Genomic DNA, 24,349 nt, shown 5'->3' with positions numbered 1-24,349 from the left:
CTGGTCTGTAGCCCCTGGGCAGAACTCTGTCAGTGCCTGCCTCGTTCCTCAGGTGGAGGTCTGAGGGTGGTTCTCTGCAGCTCCCATGGCCACGGACAAAACTGTTTAAGGCACCAGCAACTAGAGAGAGAGAAAGAGAGGGAGAGGAAGAATAGATAAGGAAAGATAGTTAGGATAGATTATATTTCTAGATGGATGGGGGATGGGTGGGTAGATAGTTGTGAATAGATAGATGGGTGGATGGGTTGGCGGGTGGATGTAGACAGATGGTTGGGTGAATGGATGTGGATGGAGGGATGGGTAGATGGATGTGGACCGATGGACGGGTGGATGGATGGGTGGGCTGGCCAACTGGCTGTACTTCCCCTTGGAGCAGTCAGCCTTCTCTGTATATTTGTTTACATACATTTGTAAAGTTGGGATCATTCTGGACTCATACTGATTTATAACAGGCTCTGTCCACTTGGTACCATTTAGTGTGACTTAGTCTTGAGTACTTTTTTATGTTCACCAAATGCTTTTGAATAAGATGTATTCTAAGATCTCTCTTTTCTTCTTCTCCACCTGAGCTTACCCACTTACCTAGCTATGTTACCATTAGCAAATTATTTAACTTCAGTTTCCTCATCTATAAAGAAGGATTAATAAGTATCTGCCTCAGAGGACATTACAGGAGATGGCACCCGCCAGTCTCTTAGAGCCTTACATCAGTGCCCTTTCTTTCTCCTGAGGCCTGCCACACCTTCAGCCCCTCATTCACTTGGTCAGAGCCTGCCTGGAGGAGCACAAACTTGGCTTTCTCCCAAAGGCACAGATTTCTGCTTAAGACAGACACAGAAGCACAAAGAAGAAGCTATTTGTTTCTCAAGACCCAGGCCTATTGGCCATGCAGTCTTGACGTGTGGATGTGTCGTCAGAGCACAGGGAACGTGACTCTTAGATTCCGTGCCACCTCAGCCTCCACCTTGCTGGGGACCGGAACCCCAAGGACATTAGCTTCACTTTGGCTTTTTGTTGGTTACCTTGTCCTCACTCCTGCCCTCAGTGGTAAGTATTTAACTAACTGCATATAGAATATTAAACCTCAGAACCGCCACAGATGCAAATAATTCTTTGGCTATAAAACACACTCGCTATTTACAACATCCGGACAACTGTTTTTTTTATTTTTTATTTTTTGCATTTATTTATTTTTGAGAGAAAGAGAGAGAGAGCACGAGTGGGGGAGAAGCAGAGAGAGGGGAAGACTCAGAATCCAAAGCAGGCTCTAGGCTCTGAGCTGTCAGCACAGAGCCCGACATGGGGCTCAAACCCGTGAACCGTAAGATCATGACCTGAGCCGAAGTCAGACGCTTAACCGACTGAGCCACCCAGGCGCCCCTGCATTATTATTATTATTATTATTATTATTATTATTATTATTTTAACCTAAACTCAAAATAATTCCGTAAGAGATGCTTTTCTTTTCCCCACTTTCTAGACAAGGAAACTGAGTCACAGAGGTTAAATAAGTGTCACAAGGTCCTACTGGTAGGCAGTGGTAGAGCCAGGATTCGAATTCAATTCTGACTTGAAAGCCCGACTCCTAACCACTGCATGGTAGTTGATGGTGGAGACCATCTCAGATCCTCCGGCCTTCTTATTACACCAAGGAGGAGACTGAAGGGGAGAGAAGCTTCTTGGTAGTTAATGAGGCAGCCAAGTGTGCAGAGACAACACCTCAGTTTAGACCCGGGCTCTGCTTTCTGCAGGTAGATTGGATAAGCCACTTTAGCTTCTCTGAGCCTCCATTTACTCATCTGTAAAATGGGGGTGGTGACACCTCCCCCATTGAATTGTCATCAGCCCGAAGAAAGGATATGGTTGACATCCGCAGCCCACCGTCGGGCAAATAGTAGGCGCTCAGTAACCGGCTTTGGCATTAGGGTCAGGGCCGAGGGTAGAACCTGTAACACCCTGTCAGTGGGAGAGGCTGGGATTGATCGCTCCCCTCCACACGGGGACTTGGGGGAGCCCTGGTTGGTGCTGCTGGCCAGAGCTTGGGGCGGGGGCGCTCGGGAAACCTTGTTAAGCTGTGTGTGATCTGTAGTTTCCCGTGGCTGGAGCCTGACTCAGACAGTCACCTGGTTCCTGGGTCGGCGCTGGGGCAGTGCCTGTTTCTGTTAGGCAGGAAAATGGGGGCTGGGAAGACAGGAAATAGTGGGAAGGATCTGTAGGCCCAGGGGGAGAGGGGCATTGACCCAACGTGGCCGGGGAGGGACCGCAGCTAGTGCCTGGGAGGGAGAGTAGGTTTGGGAGTTAGGGCAACTGGGTTCAGATCTTGACTTTTATGAGCTGTGGACCTAGGCCCGGTCACTTCATCTCTGGTCCTCCGTTTCCTCATCTGTATAATGAAGATGGCACCGCTTCCCTTGGACGGTGGTGGCAGGGCGGGTGAGTGGGTGGGTAATACTGTGCCTGTCGCAGAGATGCTCACTGAACGGCCATTCTGTCCCCCCCCCCCCAACCGCCCCCGTCTGCCGTCTGGTGGTGTCCCAGATCTGCCGGCAGGCTCTGAGGTTCCTGACGCAGATCCGGGCCCAGCCCCTCATCAGCCTGCAGCTGGTGAATGCCTCGCTGTACGAGCATGTGGAGCAGATGCGCCTTGTCCGGAGGAGACGGGAGCAGCTGAAGCTTCTGGGGGATTACCTGGGCCTGTGCCGAAGTGGGGCCCTGAAGGAGCTGAGCAAGAGGTGAGCGTCCCGGACACACACACACACACACACACACACACGCATGCAGCTAGTGCCCGCCCAAGACGCCCCCTTGGGAAAAATGCCAGGGCCGAGCAGAAATCACCTTCCCACTAGGTTGGGGAAATTACCACAAGCTTTGGGAGTGGTTTTTATTTGTTCATGTATTCATTCATTTACTCGTTCATCTAAAGTTATTTACTGAGAACATACCAAGTGCTCAGCACTGAGCCAGCTTTGTGAGCTCCACACTGAGCAAGGTAGACCCGGTCCTACTCTCTCACAGGGAAGGCAGATGAGTAAGCCTAGAGCTACAACAGCCTGTAGAGCTGCTACAACAGCCTAGAGGGAGCTAGAAGGGAGGCAGGATGCCTGGAAGTACAGAGGTGAACCCTCTAATCCGGAGTGGAGGAGGGCAGAGCTGGGAAGACTTCCTGGAGCAATGTACATATAAGATGAGCCTTGGAGAATGAGTCAGAGTTAGAAAGGGGAAGACTCAGGAAAGAGTGTTACAGATGGAAGGAACGGTGCGCTCAGGCCCTGAATGAAGGCCCCATACGAGGGAAGAACAGAGAGAGCTCCGGGGCGTGCAAGGAGGGAAGAGGGGCGCTGCCAGGACCCCGCGGTGCTCGGCCACGTGGAGGCCCCCCAGGCAGGCGCACGCGGCGTGCACCCCGAAGTCGGTGCCCGCGCGCGCGCACTCCTCTCCACTGGGCCAGGCAGCCCTTCCCTCCCTCGACACCCAGCAAAGAGAGGTTGCGGGGGGACTGGAACTGAGGGTCCCCAACCACGTTGGAGCAGGAGAGCAGAGTAGGAAAGGATGCGGGGGGAATAAGGGAGACCAAAGGAGGAAGGACTGAGGGTTTTTTGAGGGGGGACCACCTCGCTGTCTCAATTCCTCGGATGAGTGGCCTAGAGCCAGCCAGGCTGGGCCAGCAGCTCGCTGGGAGGCAGTGTCAGCCTGTGGCTTTGCTGGGCTAGAGGTGGGGGCGGGGGGCGGGGCGGAGAAGGCCAGGTGGCAGGGGCTGTTTGGAGAAAGGAAGGCTTTCTGGGCCCGAGGGAGGCCAAGTCCGACACCTGCCCCGGAGCCCGGTGTACTTGATTTGGCTTTTCAAATATGCACTGAGGCGTCGTTCTTGCCTTGAGAGCTGAGTTATTCACACCCACTGGGCCCTGCTGGATAAGAGCACCAGTGAATGCAGGACTGGTAGGGAGAGCCAGCTAGTGCGCTGAGGTTGCACAGAGAGACAGTGACCCCTCGCCGTTTTCTGGGTGTGGAACTTTTAGTCCCCGCGCAGGAGAGGGTGACAGCCTTCTGGTTCGAGGCGGGGACGCAAGGAGCTCCGTTTCTCAGCCTCCCCTTGGGCTGATGGCTAGGAGCCTGGAGCCTGTTTCCGATTCTGTGTCTCCCTCTCTCTCTGCCCCTCCCCCGTTCATGCTCTGTCTCTCTCTGTCCCAAAATAAATAAAAAACGTTGAAAAAAAAATTAAAAAAAAAAGCAGCTGTTTATTTGTACCCTTATCTCACTTCCTTTCCTAGACCGCGACCTCTCTTGAGGGCAAGAGGAACCCGGTTTCTCCACAGCACACAAGACATGGTTACCACTCATTCATTGGGAGTTTATTGGAAGGATAAATGGGGGGGGGGGGTAGTAACCGGACATCCTTGACATAGGAGATGCTTGCGCACAAGAGCCCAGCGGAGCGCAAGCTCCAGACCCACAACTGAGCAGTTTACTGGGAAGGAGAGCGAGAACAGCCCCCGCAGCCTGCCTCCGCTGGGGAATGGCAGGTGTCCGCCAGCTCTCCTGCAGCTTTGCTCTGAGGACCTCACGTCCCTACTTCTCCGACTGCCCTTGTCAACGCCTGACTCGATGCCGAAGCCCGCCCCCCTACCCACAACTATGCTTCCTCGTCCCCGATCTGCGGCAGTGCCTCTGACTACCCTTAGCCTTTTTGTCCGGGCCTCTTCTCCCGTCGCCCTCCTCTTCTGTCTCCATCACCACCGGCAGGGCGCGCGCCGGGGCATCCCTGGCCGGCAGGAGGGGGCGGGTCCTGCGACCGGGAGCCAGGAGCCGGAAGCCGGACGGGGGGCCGTGAGGACGTGTTCCAAGGAAGCCAGGGCCGGACCCGGCGGGCCGGCGACATGGTGCCGCTGTACCAGCAAACACACAAGTGAGGGCCGCGTCGGGGCACGGGCGGGGGCGCAGCCAGGCTGGGCGAGGCCGGCTCCCCTGGCTGGGGCCTCGGGCGCCCGCCAGTGTGGAGGCCGAGTCCTTCCGCCGGGGCGCTGCCGGGGGCGGCTCGGAAGTTCTGTCTCTGGCGGGATGCCCAAGTCGGCGGCGGATGGAGGGTCCGGCCTGATGCTTGGGGACGTTGGGCCGGACGGCTCATGGGATCTTCGAGGCCGCGACTACCTGCTAAGTAGACTAGGTGAAGGGAAAGTCACACTTTCAGATTATAAATTGTTTGTCCAGCACCTGCCAACTCACTGCTCTGGGTTGGTAGAGATAGTGGGAGTCAGGGCCCCTACACCTACTTTACTATTCACTTGGAGAGCCCAGGGACGTCCGAAAAAAATCTAAGGTGTGGCAGGATTGGATGGAGTGTAAATGAACAATACAAACGGAATCTTCTTTAGTTTAGAAAGATCCATCATTGAGCTAAGGTCGTCAGAATAAGTTTCATTGTAACTCACAGCTCCTAAATGACGTCGGCCCCAACTCTTGATTGACACTAATCTGTTGTTGCTGCTACACTTTTTTCCCTTTTCTTTTGATTTGGTTTATACCAGAGACTATAATGATGAAGTGTTTGGTTTGAGTGCAAATATAAAACCTACTCTGTAACAGTTTTAAAACGACAGAATTTGCTCTTACCCTGGGAGCCCTATTCTCATATAAAAATTATAAGAAGGGACGGGTCGCCTGTGTGGCTCAGTCGGTTGGACATCTGACTCTTGATCTCAGCTCACTGCTTGAGCTCTGGGTGGTGAGTTCAAGCCCTGCGTTAAGCTTCAAGCTGGGCGTGGAGACTACTTTAGAAAAAAATTTTTATATCTATATAGATGATGGAACTTAAATAATCAGACCTGTGAGTCCATTGGAAAAGGAATGAAATAGAATTATTTTTGTGTTACTAAGAAAGGACAGATCTTTTAGTGTGTCTTTCCCCTGAAGTATTGAACCAGTCCTGGGAGTTCTGGTTCTAGACTTCTTTTTCTGATCTATAAAATGTTAGTTTGGAGCTCATAAACTTTGAGGCTCCTTTCAGCTTCATGATACTGGTGATTGAGTGTCTTAAAAGGAAACACACAATCCTGCGAGCGTCAGCAATTAACTTTTGCAGTTGCAGAAATTAATGATCGAGGCTGAATTGACACAACAGTAACTGAGCATCTTAATTTTACTGGAACTTTGAACCCACTTTGTGGTTATCTCTGGCCATGTCCCTGACAGTACATTGGAATGAAATCAGTACTTGAAAGTTCTGTATCTTGAAAACTCCTTCTTAACTGCCTGAGCAATGAGTGGGGGAGGGAGGGGAGGTGAAAATCAGAATAAACATTTTATGCTTAAGTAATACTGCATTAGGATGAACTTTATAGATGAATAAGTGGCCAGGCTTCTATTTTTGATATTCAAGTGGTTGTAGAGGTGTCTATATTTGTCCCCTGTATAGTCTAGGATCCCTCAGTGCCCTGGACCTTATTATCTCTAGAGATTCTTTTCGGTTTTAATTTTTTAAACAATATTTATTTTTGAGAATTAGAGTGTGAGTGGGGGAGGGGGAGAGAGAGAGAGGGAGCTACAGAGTCCGAAGCAGGCTCTAGGCTCCAAGCTGTCAGCACAGAGCCCAAAGCGGGGCTCGAACCCACGAATCGTGGGATCATGACCTGAGCTGAAGCCGGACACTTAGCCGACTAAGCCACCTAGGTCCCTCTATCCCTAGAGCTTCCGATTCAGTAGGTCTGGAGCACAAGAAGCTCTATTTTTAACAAGCTCTCCAAGTGATTCTGGTGAGCAGCTGGGTGTGAAAACTGTTACCTTATCTGAAGACCAGTTTTTCCTTTTTTTGAATTTGCCCTCTGGTGAGAGGCTAAATGGAGAAGCGGCAAGGTGGGTGAGGTGAAAATGACCAGATGGTTCCCACTACTTTTAAGTAAAGCAAAAACAACCACAAATGTTTGTATGATGCCGTAAAGGTTACACAGCAATTTCATATTGCATTTGGATCTATGAGCCTTTAAATAGTTGTGATTATTTATTCATGTGTGTACCCTGTTTTATCGGAGACTGAGGCACCAAGGAGTTAAATGGCTTGTTCCTGGTTCCTCAGCCAGTCCATAGTGGGACCAGAACTTGCAACCAGTATCTTTTAACTCTAAAACTGTTCCCTGCTCGTAGGGGCCAGAGGCAGCATGGATACAAAATAGGTGTATATGAAAGGATGAGAGTAGTTCCATGGACTTTTAAAAAGCAATTTCATTTCTACAGACTGGATTCGTTTGTTTGTTTGTTTGTTTGTTTTTAGTCAGCAACAGTGACCTTGTTTTCTTACTATGAGGTCTCTCTGCTTGGTGATGTTATTACCTAAGCCCACCACGGACCCCATGTTGGACAGGGCTAAGACTTCTGGTTTCTAGTGTCCACCTCCCCCCCCCCCCCCCGCCCGCCCCAAGTCCTGCCTGTGCATCACCTGTTCCTTATTGGCTTCCAGTGTGTTGTCTGAATTCCCAGTTCGGTTTAAAACAGACTTGCCACATAGTAGTCCCCCCTATGCCATGCCTGCTTGCTTTGTTGTTTTGCATTTGATTTCCTCCCAGGCATGAAATGTAGAGATTGGAATCATTTTCTTGGCCATATCTCTTCTAGTTCATTCAAAGCATTCAGAGCTTAGGTGGGAGAAGTCAGTATTGTTTCCCTGCAACTTTAAAGTTTGTCCATTTTGGCTTAGAAAACGGTATAAGCCACCTGAAGGGTGTTTATAGGATGAGTGTTGCCATCATCTCTCACCCTGTCCTCATAGACTTTAAAAATTGGAAGGGACTGGCAAAATCTTCCATTCCAACTCCCTGTAGTCAGGAAGACCCTTTATAAAACCCGAAGCAGTTCGTGTACCCTGTGTTTAAACATGCAGGAGCTCTTTTTCTTTTTTTCTTTTTTTTTTAAGTTTAGAGAGAGAAAGAACACGAGTTGGGGGGGGGTGCGCAGAGAGAGGGAGAACCCCAAGCAGGCTCCCAGCTGTCAGCGCAGAGCCCGCCCGACACGGGGCTCGAACCCATGAACCATGAGATCATGACCTGAGCCTACCCAGAGTCGACGCTCAACTGACTGAGCCACCCAGGCGCCCCCCTTCTTCCTTTGCTTGAAGAGAGAGAGTTCATAATTATTCTGGGGTTTTTGTGGGGAGGGGCATGTTGAGCTGAAAGCTACCCTCTTGAATGGGGCTCTTGGTTCTGGCTCTCCCTTCAGGAGCCGCAGTGGAGAATGAGCCCATTCCTCTGCCTATGTCAGCTCTACGTATTTGAAAAGCACCAGCTGCCCCATTTTAATGGAGTTTTTTTTTTTCTTTTTTCTTTTTTCTCTTTTCTTTTCTTTTCTTTCTTTTCTTTTCTTTTCTCAGAGGCTTATTATCACTAGCTCTTTTGACCATTCCTCTTCATGACTTGACTTCTAGACTCTTTCCCGGTCATCCTCTTCATCCATCTTCCGTCAGGGGAAGTCTTTAATAGGGGCCTTTAACAGATAGCTCCCAGGATGGAATGCCACTTGATATTGTACATTGGGGACTTTTTAAAAAAGTCTTAAGTGGGAATGCTTTTCATCCCTGACAAATTTAATTTTACTATTTTAGCCTAAATGAAAATATTACTATTTGTTTTGTGGTACAACATCCTAACCTAGGCTCATTATAGCACAGAGTGATGTGCAAATGTCATCAACGTAAGTTGGTTTGTTAAAAAATCTTGAACAAAACGTAGAGCTGAAGGCAGTCCTGTGGTAGAATGCTGGAAATCTTGGCTAGCATCCCTTGGGTACCATTATTTAGCCTGCCATGAAGCCCTCGTCCTTAAAGTTTAAAGTATTTGTCAATCCATGGGAGAAATGTACTATCTCGTTATTTTGACTTTGCATTCTTCTGATTACTAGTCAAGTGGAATAATAGATACAGACATAGATGTAGATATGGATATAGATATAGATATGTTTGGGTTTTCTTTTCTGTCATTTGCTCTTTGCCCATTTTACAAAAGTGCTTTGACTTTTCCTGTTGATTTGCAGCATTTTTTAATATACTCTAGACATTAGTCCTTTCTTATCTGGCGCGGGTATCTTCCAGTCTCTGCCTGTCTTTTTATTTTATTTTTTTAGAGCGTCTTTGGTGTAGACAGGTTTTTTGTTTTAATGTAGTCAAATTGACGAGTCTTGTGGTGTGTTTTGTTTGGGGGACAGTATTGTTTTTTGCCTTGTTTAGGAAATTCTTCTTCAACCTGAAGTCATAGTATGCATTCCTGTATTTTCTCCAGAAAATTTTAAAGCCTTGCCTTTTACATTTGGGCTTTAAACCATCTTGCGTTTCTTTTTGTGTCTGGACTCTACTCTTTGCTCCTGGGTCAAGGTTAGGGTTTGTCTGTCTCCGCACTGCAATGATGTTGTTTTGTTTGGTTTTGTGTTGTTATTATGGCTTTGTCATAAGTCCTCATAGCAGGTGGACCAGGTCATCCCTCTCATACTTGATTCAGAGTTGTCTTGGATACTCTTTGCCCCCTGCCCCCCTCCCTTTTTTTCTTCTGTTCCCGTTCCTGTCAATACTGCTAATTTTCACATTTGCTCTATGAAGCTGCCATTGACAACTTACCTCACGGCCTACGTGCAGGCCTTCGGTAAAATCCTAATTGTCTTCCCATCGGCGTCGCCGTGCAGTCCTCTTGCTGTCTCTGTGGTTACCCTGACCCAGATGTTGGTTAACTCAAGCTGTGTTCCTCCATCTACCTCCGTACCTCCACGTGCCCTCATTCTACACTATCAGGACCTATCTTACCGGAGGACCAGTCTGGTCCCTCCGTCTCTAGTGGTGATTTCTAGTTTCCTTTCAGGGCCGTGGGTCTTACCCAGGTGCGCTCAGACTCAGTAGAGCGCTGGCCTTGCTTCTGGTGCCGTGGGTCATGTTTAGAGTCCGCAGGAAAGCCCTGGCAAAGACAAGACAAAGTTGAAACCCAGTTTGGGCTTCTGGCTTGCATTGGTAAATTTGGGTTCACAGATTGTGATGCTCATGGTGGAGGCTGGTTGCTGACCTTTCCCTCAAGGGTTGGAGGTGATATAGTTGCTCAGCAGACTGCTTTCCTGTGGCTCTGATGTGAGAGACCGGAAGCACCAGGAGCCCGTTGTTGGGGTAGCATAGGCAGTATTCCAGAACTGATCGCAGACGACTGCTAGGAAGGGCTCTGGGGGTGACCTTGGTCAAGCCCCGAGGAGCCTCCGGAGAGCACGCTAGGGCCCGCCATCTGAGACCACGCTGGCGAGCCAGGGTACGGTGTCACATTTCCCAATGAGGTGGCACTCGCCTGGGATTGCCAGGGAAAGGCCTTTACCGGACGGGACATCCCCGTCTTTCAGGACCTTCCTCTGATAGTTTTCTCGCACTGAGCGCCTCATCCCTTCTCCCCTCCGACCCCTACTCGCTTCCGGGCAGGCCCACCTGCTTGTAATCCACGTGCCTTTTTGCCGATCCTTTTCTTCATCTCTTCCCTCATCAGGTCAAGTTTCCGTCTTCAGAGTGCTCTTTAGAACTCACTTGACGCCACCAGGTTCCGCCAGCTTTTACTCTTATTTTCTTACGTTTCCTTGGCACCACGCCACTGCGCGTAGCCCCTCGGCTTCCTTTTTGTTTACACTTCCATGTAGTGATGTTCCCCTAAATCTTCTTGGGACTTGTCATGTCTCTCTGGCCTGTCATTCCTAATTACATGGTTTCTCAAGGACAAGGATTATATCTTTCTTGCCCTTTGACTCTCCCTAGTACAGACCAGCGCTCAGCACATCGGGTCAAAGAACAGAGAGTGGGATTGGCTGGGTCCGGATTGGGGTTTATCACTTGCTGTGTGACCTTGACCAAGTTACATAACCTTTCTGGGCTTCGGTTGTCTCATTTATAAAACGAAGATGATAATGGTCCTTTCCGCATAGGGTTATTGACTTTGCAGAATGTCTCCGATGTGGCAGGCACTTAGTAAGCGCCGCCTGTTAGTGTTCTTATTAATATTCATGGTAAAATATTAGAAACCGGGCCAAAACATGTGGCCTAAAGTGCCACTTAACAAAGTTTACAGTTCAGTGATGCTGTCGATTTAAATCAGTTACACGTTGGCATCAGAAAATTTGCCTTTCCTGACCGAAGCACTGTCGATGACTCCTGTCTCACTCATTTCCTCTCTCTTCCTTTGATAGGCAGGTCCACGAGATCCAGTCTCACATGGGACGCCTGGAGACCGCGGACAAGCAGTCTCTGCACTGTGAGTCATTAACTATGGAGACCAGAGTCCTTTCTCCTGATGACACGATGCTAATGGGCTGTGTTTCCTGACCGCCTTGCTGCCTCAGGGGCTTAATGATTCCATGCCGAAGGAGTTCTGTTGTTAGGGGTGGACAGAAAAACCCTCTGGCAAAGCCTCTGACTTCTCTCATTGCGCCCGGTGGAATCCCACAGGCCTTATCCCCCATTACCCCTCAACTCACCCTGACAGGGCCCTATGGGAATGGACCTCCTCTCCTCTGTCTTAATCTAATTACCGAGCCCTGGGAGGAATGTACTCCGTACAAATTCAGAGATGTTTAACTGGAATTGGTCATTTCTTCTGAGCTGAGAACTGTGGCTTTTTAGGAGGATTATTCAGAAACGAATAGCAATATTAATTAGTGTAGTTCCCACACTGTGGTTTCATTTGAGAAGAGTGCTGCTTTTTGTTTTACGGTTTTCTGTTGGCCAGAAAAGGTCCTTTCTCTGAGCTGGCCACAACAGATGCCACTGGTTACCCACACATTGCTGAAGCCACCCGTTCACCTCCCCACCTGGCTGTCGCCATGCCCTTTTCTGTTTGCTCATGCCTCCTTTTCGGAGCGTCAAAAGCATCTCTTTTCTGGGTTCTGTGCCCCACCCTGTTCTAATCTAGAGTGCATATGTTAGCTGCTGCAGGTTGGCCTAGGAGGGTGACATTGGTTCTTTACTGTCGTGTCTTTATTGGGCAAGAAGCAATCTGGGTACCTTTTTCTTTTGTTAATGTTTGTTTGTTTGTTTGTTTATTTATTTATTTATTTATTTGAGAGAGAGAGCACACAAGCAGGGGAGGGGCAGAGAGAGGGGGAGAGAGAGAGAGAATCCCAAACAGGCTCTGAGCTGTCAGAGACCCTGGTGTGGGGCTCGATCCCACGAACCGTGAGACCGCAACCTGTGCTGAAATCAGCAGTCGGGCACAGTCGGATGCTTAACCGACTGAGCCACCCAGACGCCCCCCTGGGTGCCCTTTTTGTACACGGGTTAGTTCCTATCCATCTGCTTTGTTTGCCTTCCCAGCAGTCTCACTGTCACATGATTAGAAATGGAAAAGAGGCCATGTTGACTGTTTATCAAGAGGGATAAGGAAAATGACTGTATTTATCATATCTTTACCTCTGTGGATTCTTTCCTGGGCCTTTCCTAGTGATATTCAGTCTATTTTGGGGATTCCAGCATCAGCCTGCCCGTCCTTATGGAAAGCCTCAAGGGAGCTCTTCTCTGTGTTTCACACACTAATCTTCCCCTTTGTGCTTTTTTTTCTTTTAACCTCATTACTGTAGGGAATTCAATTGGCAGCCTTCTTTTTTTAAAAAAAATTTTTTTTTTCAACGTTTATTTATTTTTGGGACAGAGAGAGACAGAGCATGAACGGGGGGGGGGGGGCAGAGAGAGAGGGAGACACAGAATCGGAAACAGGCTCCAGGCTCCGAGCCATCAGCCCAGAGCCCGACGCGGGGCTCGAACTCACGGACCGCAAGATCGTGACCTGGCTGAAGTCGGACGCTTAACCGACTGCGCCACCCAGGCGCCCCGGCAGCCTTCTTACTAGATATTTCTAACTCGTATCTGAGAATAATCTCAAAGGAAAAGAGACCTCATTCTGTTTCAGAAGATACTGCATTTTGCTTAAAATATTTTATTTGGACAACCCAAATATTCATTTTATTTTCTAAAGGCAGGAAATTTTTTTCTACAGATTTATCTGTAGCTTTTTAAACAATTGGCATTGCTATGACATTAACAGCTACATGTATATATGCGTGTGTGTGTTTAGAACAACATTTACAGAATCAGTATCACTTGAATTTTTTTCCATTATTCAGTACGATATGCGTTTTTCTCCTTTTCGAATGGGTTTCTTTGAATTTATTGGATGTGGAAAAAGACATGTTTATTGTATCATTCTAATTTAAGCTCACTGTCTCTTTTCCAGCAATTACTCTTTTTTCTCTTTTGTGCAGTAGTAGAAAACGAAATCCAAGCAAGCATTGACCAGATATTCAGCCATCTAGAACGTCTGGAGATTCTGTCCAGCAAGGAGCCCCCGAACAAAAGACAGAATGCCAAACTGTGAGTGTTGTGACGCCTCTTGTCCAGGGGAGGCTGTCAGATATTCTGAAAATCCATTTACGCATTGAAAAACTGAGACTCTGTGAAGATGAAGTCCCCCTAAAGGGCACGGTTTCGTTTCAATGATATTTCCTCAAAATAAAAAGCCTGTGAGGTTAGGGGCTCAGAAGCCTGTATCTCCTTACATTGGGTCATTTTGAAATTTTGCCTCCAATACCGTTTTTCTGGCCAGACCCGTGGCCTTACTTGAAGCCTCCAGCAGCCAGGGAGGTGTGCACTGCCCTCTGGTTCCTGCTGCATTCTTGGATTGAGATGAAATCTTGCCCTTAATCACTTCAATCAGCCGATTTATAATGAAATACTGATGTAACATTTGATACTCCGCCATGAAATTCAAATGAAAACCCTCACCACCTCCAGCCCAGCCCCTGCTCCCAAAAGTTCTTATGAAACTTTGTTGTTGCTTTACTCGAAAGGTGCCCTTGGGCTCCTTCTTGAAAAGCGATATAATCCATGGCAGGTCAGGGAGAGGTCCTTGAGCCTGCTTCCTGTCACCTGTTCCCTGTCATGCATCCAGAATCAGAGACCAGCAGATGCTTAAGTAAAGCTGTTGGGATCTCTTGTGCTACAACCGTACTTGAACCACAGGCCGCTTCTTTATTTTCAACATCAGTGATCAAAATCAGATCATTTTGGTGGGGACAGCATGCAGTGGTGTAGGGAGAAGTAAGGAAGCATCTTTCTTGAATACGAAGGCTGGCCGCTCAAAATGTGCGGCCCTGGGTTTCTGGAATGTAATCTCTGTGTCCATCAATTCCAGTCGTGTTGACCAGTTAAAGTATGATGTCCAGCACCTGCAGACTGCTCTCAGAAACTTCCAGCATCGGCGATACGCAAGGGAGCAGCAGGAGAGACAGCGAGAGGAACTTCTGTCTCGAACCTTCACCACTAACGTAAGCCAGGCTCCTGGTTGGGGGGCGGGAGGGGGTGGGGGGCAGTGTCTACAGGCACTCGGCAGCTCGTCGCCACTGAAACTCGGGTCCTGGAGCTTCATCTTTGTAGGGGGTGTCCGAAGCCGATCGACTGGAAGTAACAGTGGGCTTTGTGCCTTGCCACAGACACTAGACCTAGACAGGGAACCTCCTTCTCTAACACGAAAACCCGAAGCGGAAGCAGTTAAAGTGAAGGAGTGGGCAGGGGTGAAAATGACCTGGGTTTGACTGAGAGGTGGAAGTTCACATGGTGGAAACGGTTTCTGATCAGGTAGAGACAGATGATGAGAACTGAAACCATTTGTCATGAGGGGCAGCATTTCAAAGCTGCCTGCAGGCACTTGCCATCGTGCTGTGTATGTGTGTGGTTCCCGTGTCAGATGCCTTAAAATGGTTTTGCCCCAAATCTGAGCAGCAGTTTGGAGGAATTTGTTAACAGGTCTTTTGTTTTGGATGGATTGCTTGACTTGAGCCTGTTCAAAAGTGGCCTGGTTGGTGTGCATGTTTGGTTTTTGGGAGACCCTTGCCCCTGCCCCTCGGTCTTAATAGGATCCATTCCTGCACATGGCTGTTGATGGCTAGAGGACACACTGGCCTTTTTCAGGTCCCTTATAATGTATTTCCACCAAGTGAGGTGGGTTTTGGGTTGTTTTGTTTTAACAGAGAGGTTCATTTTCTAAAGAGGTCTTAGCTCTCTAAGCCTGCCATCAGAATTCAAATCAGCCCACGTTTCACAGATGCTTAAGTCTCTGCTGTGTCCACACTTGCAGCAAATTTCCCTGAGTGTTTCAGAATGTGCCTGTGTAGTTTCTGCTTCTCTAGAGTAAGCAGTCAAGTAACACTGATTAACAATTCAGAAGTGTGATGAGGACGTGTTGGAGGCATAGTGGTAGGCACAGCTGTCTGTCTTCCTTCCTTCCTTCCTTCCTTCCTTCCTTCCTTCCTTTCGGTAGTTTCAAGTTTTCATAGCTGCCTTTCAAAAGCGTAATGAACTCTACAACACGCCAAAAGGTGTGTGGGCTTTTGATCACTATGGCATTGGGTACTCAAACCTCTTTTAGGTCAGGGATGGTCGCTCAGAATTCTTTTGTTTGCATATCAGCTCGGTGCGGTGCTCTGCACGCAGTGCCCCTTAATCAAAGTTGACTTTGCCAAATGAACTTCTTGCCGGTCACTCTGTGAGCTGGAACTATGATATGTTTTTCTCCTGGCCTCCTCCAAGTGGGGTCTCAAGAGCCCCCCACCTACCCCCCACGGCTCCGCAGTCAGGCGGCCAACCTGCCTGTGAGGTACACAGCGCACCCACCCCGCCCCAGCCAACACACCTTACACTTACACACACACTCCGTGAAGAGTTGCAAATGGGAAGCCGCCGGAAGCCCGATGGCAGCAGGTTTATTACCACGGTTCTTTTCAAATGCAAAATCCGGCCCAGGAGCTCCAATTCGGATTCATCACCTTGCCCCACCCCGCAACTCACCCGCACACGGAAGCGTCTAGGTAAGCACAAAACTCCCCCGCACGTGACCTCAGCCCCACGCAGCCTCCCACGACCTCTCCCACCCTGCCACGCTGAGGCGCACACTGGACCGAGCCGGGTGTGGAAGTCCCTTCCCGCGCCACCGCCTCGAGTCTCACGGTGTCCCCGGGCCGGGGCGCCCCGAGGCCCGTCGCTGTTCTTCGCGCGGCCCGCGGGCGGAGGCGGCAGAGCCCGGGAGGGGCACGAGGGTCCCGGTCTCCCTTCTCGTCCGCTTGCGGCCAGGCTGGCGGGGACGGGCCCAGGCGGCCTCAGTACAGCCCCAGGATGGCGGCGCCCACGTCCTTGGAGGGCCAGCGCTCCTCCACCAGAAAATTGATCATACACTCCGACTTGATGAGCAGGTTGCAGCCCAGGAATAACACGCCGAAGTCCACGGTGAGCGACAGCACGCAGAGCACAGCGATCTGCGCCACGCGCGACACCCACAGGCTGCGCTCGCGGGCGCCAGCCCCGCGGGGACCCCGTCGGTGGCGGCCAGCGGCGCGCCCCCGGGGCAGCAGCCCAGCTACGTGCCCAGCCCGTGGCTGCGGTTCCCCAGGGTGGCCCCGCCTCCGCCCAAGCCGCCCGCCGCCTCCAGGCCGCTGTGGTTCAGGAAGCTCGCGTTCATCGCGGCTCGGCGCCCGGGGTCTCGGCGCGCCGGCCGGGGTGCGCGGGGAGGCTGGCCGGCGCCCGCGCTCCCGGAGATGCTGGGGTCCAGCCGCGGGCGGGGAGAGGGGAAGGCGGGAGGCCGCCCGCGCGCCGGCACCCCTCGGGCCGCCTGGCCCTGGGCACCGGGCGGGAAGCGGCGGCCCGGAGGAACGAGCAACAGGCTGCGCGGGAGCTGGAGCCGGAGAGCCGAGCGCGGGTCGCAGTTGCCTGCTGCGCGGCTCGCCGGCCCCGCCGCCCCTCCCCTAGCAACGGCCCGCCCCCTCGTGCCTCCTTCCTGCTCCCCCCCCCCCCCCCGTAGCGCCCCCCCCCCAGTCCTCTGGGTCCGAGAAGCGGGCAGCCCCGCCCCGGGGGCAGTGGCGGAGGGTTTCGGGCTGGGAAATCTCCCCGAGGCGCCCATCCCGGGAATCGGTGCTCGTGGCGGTTCAGCTCCTCCTGAAGTCGGCCCTAAGTTTCTGCTCCGCTCTTTGGCTCCCAGTAAACCTTCCTGGACATCAGAGAAGTAGCTCTCACCCCCGGCGTTGGCTGCCCTCTCCTCTCTCCCTTCTCCATTGGGGCGGTGGCGCTGGGTGCCGAGCGGTCCCACCACGCCCCTACCTGCTCCTCGCTGCTGTCCCCAGGCTGAAAGCAGTGGCTGCGGGGCGTGCTGTCTTCGTCCTTCCCACCCCACCCCCATCCTGCCCCATTTGATTTTTTGTTTTTAATTCAAAAAGAAGTTATTGAGGTCTCCCCCCCCCCCCCGCCCCGCGTTCCTTTTGGCAAAAAACGCACCATTGCAAACTAGAAAGTATGGATTAGCAAAATGAAAAAAAAAAAATCGAAAACCTCAAAATCCTACCCCCGAGTGTCGACGTTACCACCTTGGTACAAAATCTGGGCTTTTTTTCTTTGCGAGTCTCCATACGTTTATTCAAATAGAGGCGCATTGTTCGTACCTACTGTTTTGTCATTTAATTGTGTATCTTTTCGTAGTGATAAATATTCATCTACAACAGTGGTTCTGAATATTCTGGAGGACTTATTATGTCCGGGTTGGGGGCCCCAGAATGTGCATTACTAATACCCTCACAGGTGATGTTCATGCTGCTTCCGGGTCCTGCTTTGAGAACTACTGATCTGTAATACAATTTTTAGTGAAGGAATGGTGTTTCAAGGGTAGAGACTACTACCATTTATTTAAGGAAGATGTTTATTTTTGGATATTTTAGTTGGCCCCCCTTTTTTGCATCAGAACCAATATTACCATAAAGAGCCTGTATCAAAGTGTATGCAAAAACTATTTTTTTCTTGATTTTTTTTGAACAATGGACCCACAGAATCCAAAGATTACATCCTACCAAATTGCTCTGCAGAAATGAACCAGTTTACACTGCAGCCCTATGGGGAAGGCGGGGGGCATTGCCCCCGATCCTGGTTATTGTCATTTTCATAATCTTTGCCTGTGTTTATGGGATGTGGGATGGTTTCTCATCCTCGTATAATTTGCATTCTTTGAGCTGTGGAGAAGGAAGGAAAGCATCTAGGAGTCTTTTCCAGAGTCCAGGCAGAAGATGCTGTGGGAGGCTTGGATTCCGCTGGTGGTGGCGGAGGGAAAGACCTGAGGATGGAAAGGGCTTGGCAGGTGGGCGTGAGGGTACCCAGGATGTCCCCAGCATGGAGTATCTCAAAGCCACCGCTCCGCCATTAGAACTAATACACGTGTGTGTGTGTGTGTGTGTGTGTGTGTGTGTGTGTGTGTGTGTGTATCTCCTGGGAAGCTATTAAGTTTCTCATTTTAAACATGAAGAAGGGTGCCTGAGTAGCTCAGTCGGTTACGCATCAGACTCTCGGTTTGGGCTTGGGTCACTGTCTCGCGGTTTGCTGAGTCTGAGCCCCACGTCCGGCTCTGTGCTGGCAGTGCAGAACCTTCTTGGGATGCTCTCTCTTCTCCTTCTGTCTCTGCCTCTGCCCCCCACTCACAGTCTCTGCCTCTCTCCAAAGAAATAAACTTTAAAAACATTTAAAGATGAAGAAACTGACACACGTAAATACACACACAGAGACACCCAGGAGAGACCGACGGATAGACCTGGCTCACCTTCCTCCGTCCTGGAAGAGCCGCTTGGGACAAGGGCACTCACAATTTTCTGGGCAGGAGTCTCCCTGCCCTGACTACCCCCCAGAGCCAGGATAGAACAGGGAGACAGCAGGTTCCTGATGAGATATTTTGTTCCCTGCTTTTGACCAGTTGGATTTCTTTAGAGAAATGCTTGGTTATGTCCTTTGTCCATCGTTCTCCTGAGACCAACCCCCGATCTTGAATAATACACTCTGGACGTGGAGCCCATATTCTTGACTCCATCCAGCTGAGGTCAGGCTGCCTGTGGCACAGAAAGCAGGGGCAGGAGGAGCAAAGGTGGGGTCTAGGGGCCTGCCTACTCCAGCAGGAGGCTGTGAGGAGACTGACGGCTGACCTTCCCTTTATTAAGCACCTACGATACGCTCAGTGCATTAAATATATTACCTCACTGTTACACCAGCCCTTGGTTCCACTGGACTGTCCTCTTGACATGAGAAAACAGAGGCTCAGAGTGGTTAATTGGCTTACTGAAGATCACACAGCTAGTTAAGCATCAGAGCCAGAATTTGTCCTGTTCCAAACAGGACAGAGCCCTGTCCTGTTCCAAAGCTATGTTTTAATTATTCCCATGCCCCTCTCTTCCATCATCCCTGCGCTGGTTTCTGTAGCTACCTGCGGGGAAGAGGAAGGTGCTGTCTTTTTGACCTGTGGTCAGGAAGGGAGAGACAGAACATGGGCTTGTGGAAGTAAGCAAAGACCACCCACGTGAGAGCAAGCAAAGGCTGTGTTTTCAGAGCTCGCTACCACAAGGGAGTCAGCCCCCATCGCTTGAGTTTGGAAGAGAATCGAAGGCCGGCCGAGGAATGGGAAATCTTTATAATGGGAGAGAGGGAAGGCTTCAGGTTCTGCTCAGAGGCCGTTGGCACGGAACCTGTGGATGTGCTCGCTAGAAAGGGGGGTGCCCTATGTGATTGGGTTCGGGGAGCATGTTTGGCTTTCCCCAGTTTGTCCTACGTTGGAAGCAGGGGCAAAATGAGGGAAGCTGTCAGCTGTTGGTCCAGTCTTGGCTGCGTCTGGGCTATTACTACACGGGTATGCTTTGGCTTCCCAGACTAATGGCAGCAGAGAGTGGTTCCCTCCTTGGCTGTTGCTACAGGTAGTGATCAGAGTTCTGTTTTTCTATATGGCGTGGCCCCTGTTTGTCTGTGTATCTGGTCTCTCAGACTCCTCCCCAGAGTCCTGGAGGAGGGGCCTTCCTGGCCTGGTGCTGGCCAGAGGCTTCCTGCCTCGGGCTCCCTCCTGCCTTCTGCCCTTTCTGGAGCCCCCGGTCCCGGTAGGTCTCCTTGCTATTTGCTGTGCACCGTCTCAATTCTCATAATAGCCCCCAAAGGGAAATTATATTCGTTATCATTGCCGCATCATAGCTCATCCCCAAATTTAGCAAATATTGATGATTTCACAGTTTTCTGAGGGCCAGGAAGCCAGAAGCGGCGTAGCTGGGTGGTTCTAGCTCAGGGTCTCTTGTGAGGTTGTAGCCCAGGGGTTGGTGGGGGCCACAGTCACTTGAAAGCTCGCCTGGGGGTGAAGGGTTGGCTTCCAGGATGGCTGCCTGACACAGCTCTTGTCTTGAGGCCTCAGTTTCTGCCCAGGTAGACCTTTCCACAGAGCCCCTCTTGAAGAACGTGCTTGGCGGTGGACCACGCGTGGGAGGGGTGGAAGAGTGAGCTTGGAGAGGGCAGTGGGTTAGCTATCATTGTTATGTAAGCTTCATGGCAACGTAATAGAGAGAAACCATTAGCCCCATTTGACAGATGAGAAAACGGAGCCTCTGAAAGGAGAGAGATTTTGCCTGAGGACACAGAGCCTGTAGCTGATATGCCCAGGATTTAAGCCCTTCTCTACCTTAAAACCTGACCCTAGCTCTTGCCAGCCCTTGGTGTGCATCCAGGGGGGTGGGGTGGGCTTCGTTGTTAGGGAAAGACGCCCCTCCCCCAGCCCCCAGAGCCTCCGGGAGGCCTCAGGAGACTGAGAAGTTGTCTGTCAACTGGGCTGCCTTCTCTGCTCTAGAGACAAGGAAGCTGGTGCCTCTGGGCCCAGCTGCCACCCACACAGGACTATTTTTACCTTCCACCTCAGTGACAAGTCTGCATCTCCCCGCTCTGGAAAGGCCATCTGGGTAGTCTGGCTGTCCCAGGAAGAGCCTCCACCCTGAGGCCACCGTTTATGCCCCGCTGTTCCCGCAGCTGTTTCTAGATGAACCTTTAGCTCTCCAGCATGCCTTGGCCAACCGAGGTCAGTACGACGCCTCCGTCTCCTGGATTCCTGTCAGCACAGAGCCCTATGCAGGGTTCGAACCCACGCACCGTGAGGTCGTGACCTGAGCCCAAGTCGGACACTTAACCCACTGAGTCACCCAGGCACGCTGGGGCCATTTTAACGATACGAATGATTTTATTTGCGTCTTCAGACTACACACAGAAACACTTGAAAACTGCAAATACGTGACTGTTGTATAACGTACTTCAGGGAGTCTGAGAACCTTTGGACATAATTTATTTTCTGAAGTGGTCTCAAACAACCCCCTAGGATCCCGCGTGTGCTATTCATTTGTTTGGCAAACTCTCCTCGAGCCGGTAAAGGTTGCCTCCTGCCAGGTTCCTGTCCAAATGATCTCATGTTTCACTCTGGCAGACGGGAAGTTAATAATGTTTTACTGCAACTCTCACAGAATTAAAATAAACACAATTGTCAGGTTCAGCCTTTGTCCCCCATGCAAAGTGGAAAGCAGAGGAGGCCCCCCCCCCAAAGCAGCAGGAGGGAGAGACACGGCAGGGGGTTCTGTGCAGTGGTAGAAAGGGGGCAGCGCCTGTGTAAGTAGCACGGCAGACAACTGAGACACGGATCATGGGGGATCGTGGAGCTTCACACCCCCCTTCCCCCCACCTCCCCTCCCCCCACCTGTCCGATTTGTGTTTTGGAGAATACCTGGATTTGGAGGACCTAGGATCTATTTCTGCTTCTGCCCCTAATTGACTGTGTGACCTTGAGCAAGTTAGTCATTCTCCCTGGGCTTCGATTGGCTCATCTGTAAATCAAGGGATCTGGATCAGATCATCTTCAGTAAAACTGCATTTAGAAAAACAGGTAGTGGGTCAGACGGGCCATGGTCTGCCTTCCTCAGCTCTACATTTCCTGAGGGGTTCAGAGAGCACGGCGCCCAAGATCTGTGCCTGGTCTGCACCTAGAGCGCTGCCTGGGCCCCCATTACCCCAGCTGTGAAATAAGGAGCATGATTAATACCTGCGTCCCGTGAACTGCCCCTTAGAGGTGACACTGACCAAAAGAGGTCTGTTTAATACAGGACTTCTCAGAGCCTTTAATACGTTGGTGTGCATTGTGAATTTCCCGGGGGGGGGGGGGGCGGGGATGCAGGATGCAATATTTAACTAACACAAACTAATATTTTTTGCACGATGTACCTTTCAGCACAGTTTGGGAAATGCCATCAGCATAAAGAAGGGCTCTCAGTCTTCCTGGGGCTGTACCCCTTTAATAAAAAAGACAGTAGCGGATGCCATATACTGACCCTACATGTGCCTGAACTTTACATCCCACCCGCCCTTCCCCCCCCCCCCAGCCTCAACTCTGCAGGGTGTGTGATAGTATTCGCATGTCACAGGTGAGGCTCAGAGAGGTGAAGGAACTTGTTCAAGGTCACACAGCTGGGACGTGGCAGGCCTGTCTGGCTCCCAGGCTTCTCCCCTGCACCACACTGCCTTCTTAGCTGTCCCTGTCCTTCCACCTCAAAACGCAGACGCTGGCCCACTTGATTCTAATGCGCAGCCAAGTTTGATAACCATTGTTATAAAAGCAGCGATTCTCAGCATTGACTATAGAATCTCCTGGAAAGATTTTCTAAATGCTGGGAGCAGGGTGGGGGGTAGTAACAGGAAAGGGACGCTCGGGGCCTTTTCTGGGGTTGTAGTAATGTTCTACATTTTTTTTAATGTTTATTTATTATTGAGAGAGAGAGAGAGAGAGAGAGAGAGAGCAGGGGAGGGGCAGAGAGAGAGGGAGACACAGAATCCGAAGCAGGCTCCAGGCTCCGAGCTGTCAGCACCGACCAACGCGGGGCTTGAACCCACGAACCGTGAGATCCTCACCTGAGCCGAAGTCGGCCGCTTAACCTACTGAGCCGCCCAGGCACCCCCTCCGCTTGATTTTGTAATCTTCATAAGAGACAAGATGTTCAGCACTAGATTGTAACCATACTAGACTCTAACCCTAACTCCAACCCCAACCCTAACCCTGACCCTAACCTTAACCTTAACCTAAGCCTCATACTTTTTGATCTGTGTGTTGGATACTTCGGTGTGTCCACTTCTGTGAAAATTGTGGAGGTATATGCTTAGGATTTGTATACTTTTCTCTGTGTAGGTTATTCTATAGCAAAAAAAAAAAAAAAATTTTTTTAAGGAAATAAAAAAAAAAAGCCGTTGTCCTCAGCGCCTTCGCTGCCTCCTAAGAAAAGGCAGTCTGTGGCCCCAGACTCAACGTCTTGAAGATGCTTTTCACAGCATTGAGCAGTTGTTGGCCTTTGAGTGTGTGCCTGTCCTTGACAACACACCTGCTTTCTTACCGCTGCTGCTTCTCCCTGGGCCGGTGCCGGGCTTAGCTACAAATTGCCCGCTGTTGTGCAGTGACAGGTACTCAACGGTCAGGCCCCATGGCTGGCTCCACAGCGTCTCCCTCCCACAGTTGGACTGAGAGGACCCCACGCTGCCCAAGTCCCAGGACGTAGCGCAGCAGAGACATAAGCAGCTACAGCAGGGACATAAGCACCTGCGCCTAAGCTGGGAGCCCTCTGCTCACGTCTGCCTTGTATCCTAATCAGTCCCTGGACACATGCTCTCTGGTCTTCACGTACAGACCCGCCGGTGGGCCCATGGATGTCGGAGATGAAGGCTCTATTTCTCATCATCATCTGCAGCGAGGTGTCATCACGCGACTCAGTTCTGGCCAAGAGAATGTACATGGAGTAGTCTGCACAATTCTGGAAATTGCCCTAAGGAGGAGAGTGCTCTTTTCCCTCTGTTCTTTCCTGTTACTTGGGATATGGCCTGGAAGGGCTGCGTTCCAGCAGCCATATTGTGCCGTGGAACAAAGTCATGCTCGAGGATAATAAGAGAGCGACAAGACAGGGGAGGCTGGGTCCTCGCTGTCATCTTTGCCCCCTGGAGCACCCTGCTGGCTGTGGGCTGACTCCCTCAGGGCATTTAACACGAGGGAGAAATGAGCTTCTACCCTATTCGGGCCGATGACACTTGGGGTTTTTCCATTCCTGTCAACTCAACTTAATCCTAAGTAATACTCAGGGCTTCTGACTTGATCTTTGGCCTGAGTTCCTGCCCAGCGTGAGGAGCAGGGTCCTGGCTTGCTCCCCCCGTGGACTGGAGTGCTGCCTCCACCCCATCTCGGCGGCTGGACCCTGCCAACTGCACCCCATCCGTGCTGCCTGCAGGATTTTGTGTTGCTGGGCTTGCCTCTTGCCTGGGTGGACTGCAGCCCATCATTCCAGTTGCTTTTCTGGGGTAAGCCCTGCTTCCCTCTCATTCTTTTACCCTTGGATCCTTCCTGTGCCTAACAGGCTGGCCGCTTTCTGGAAAACTACAGCAGGGCCAGTGCCTATAATACCTTCCCCCGTGGACAGTCCAGGAGCAGCCAGTTTCTGAGACATAAAAACAATGGTAAGGTCA

The 24,349-nt window shown here is 50.9% G+C and overlaps 1 protein-coding gene and 1 pseudogene across 1 annotated transcript in view; one reads left to right on the top strand and one right to left on the bottom strand.

Moving 5' to 3' along the window:
- The window catches only part of LOC124522172 (pleckstrin homology domain-containing family M member 1-like), a 75,323-nt gene that overhangs the window by 34,311 nt on the left and 16,663 nt on the right, over positions 1-24,349 (top strand). Inside the window, 5 exon segments of the mRNA XM_047093451.1 lie at positions 2,539-2,732; positions 11,182-11,246; positions 13,249-13,357; positions 14,178-14,310; positions 15,785-15,849. Coding sequence (XP_046949407.1) covers positions 2,539-2,732; positions 11,182-11,246; positions 13,249-13,357; positions 14,178-14,310; positions 15,785-15,849 — 566 coding nt within the window.
- On the bottom strand, positions 16,061-16,528 carry LOC124522184 (reprimo-like protein; annotated as a pseudogene).

This window comes from Lynx rufus, unplaced genomic scaffold (assembly GCF_022079265.1).
Source record: "Lynx rufus isolate CCGP_SWC_20201006 ecotype Redwood Valley unplaced genomic scaffold, mLynRuf1.p SCAF_34, whole genome shotgun sequence".
NCBI classification, from domain to species: Eukaryota; Metazoa; Chordata; class Mammalia; order Carnivora; family Felidae; genus Lynx; species Lynx rufus.
This window is presented reverse-complemented; position numbering and strand designations above follow the sequence as displayed.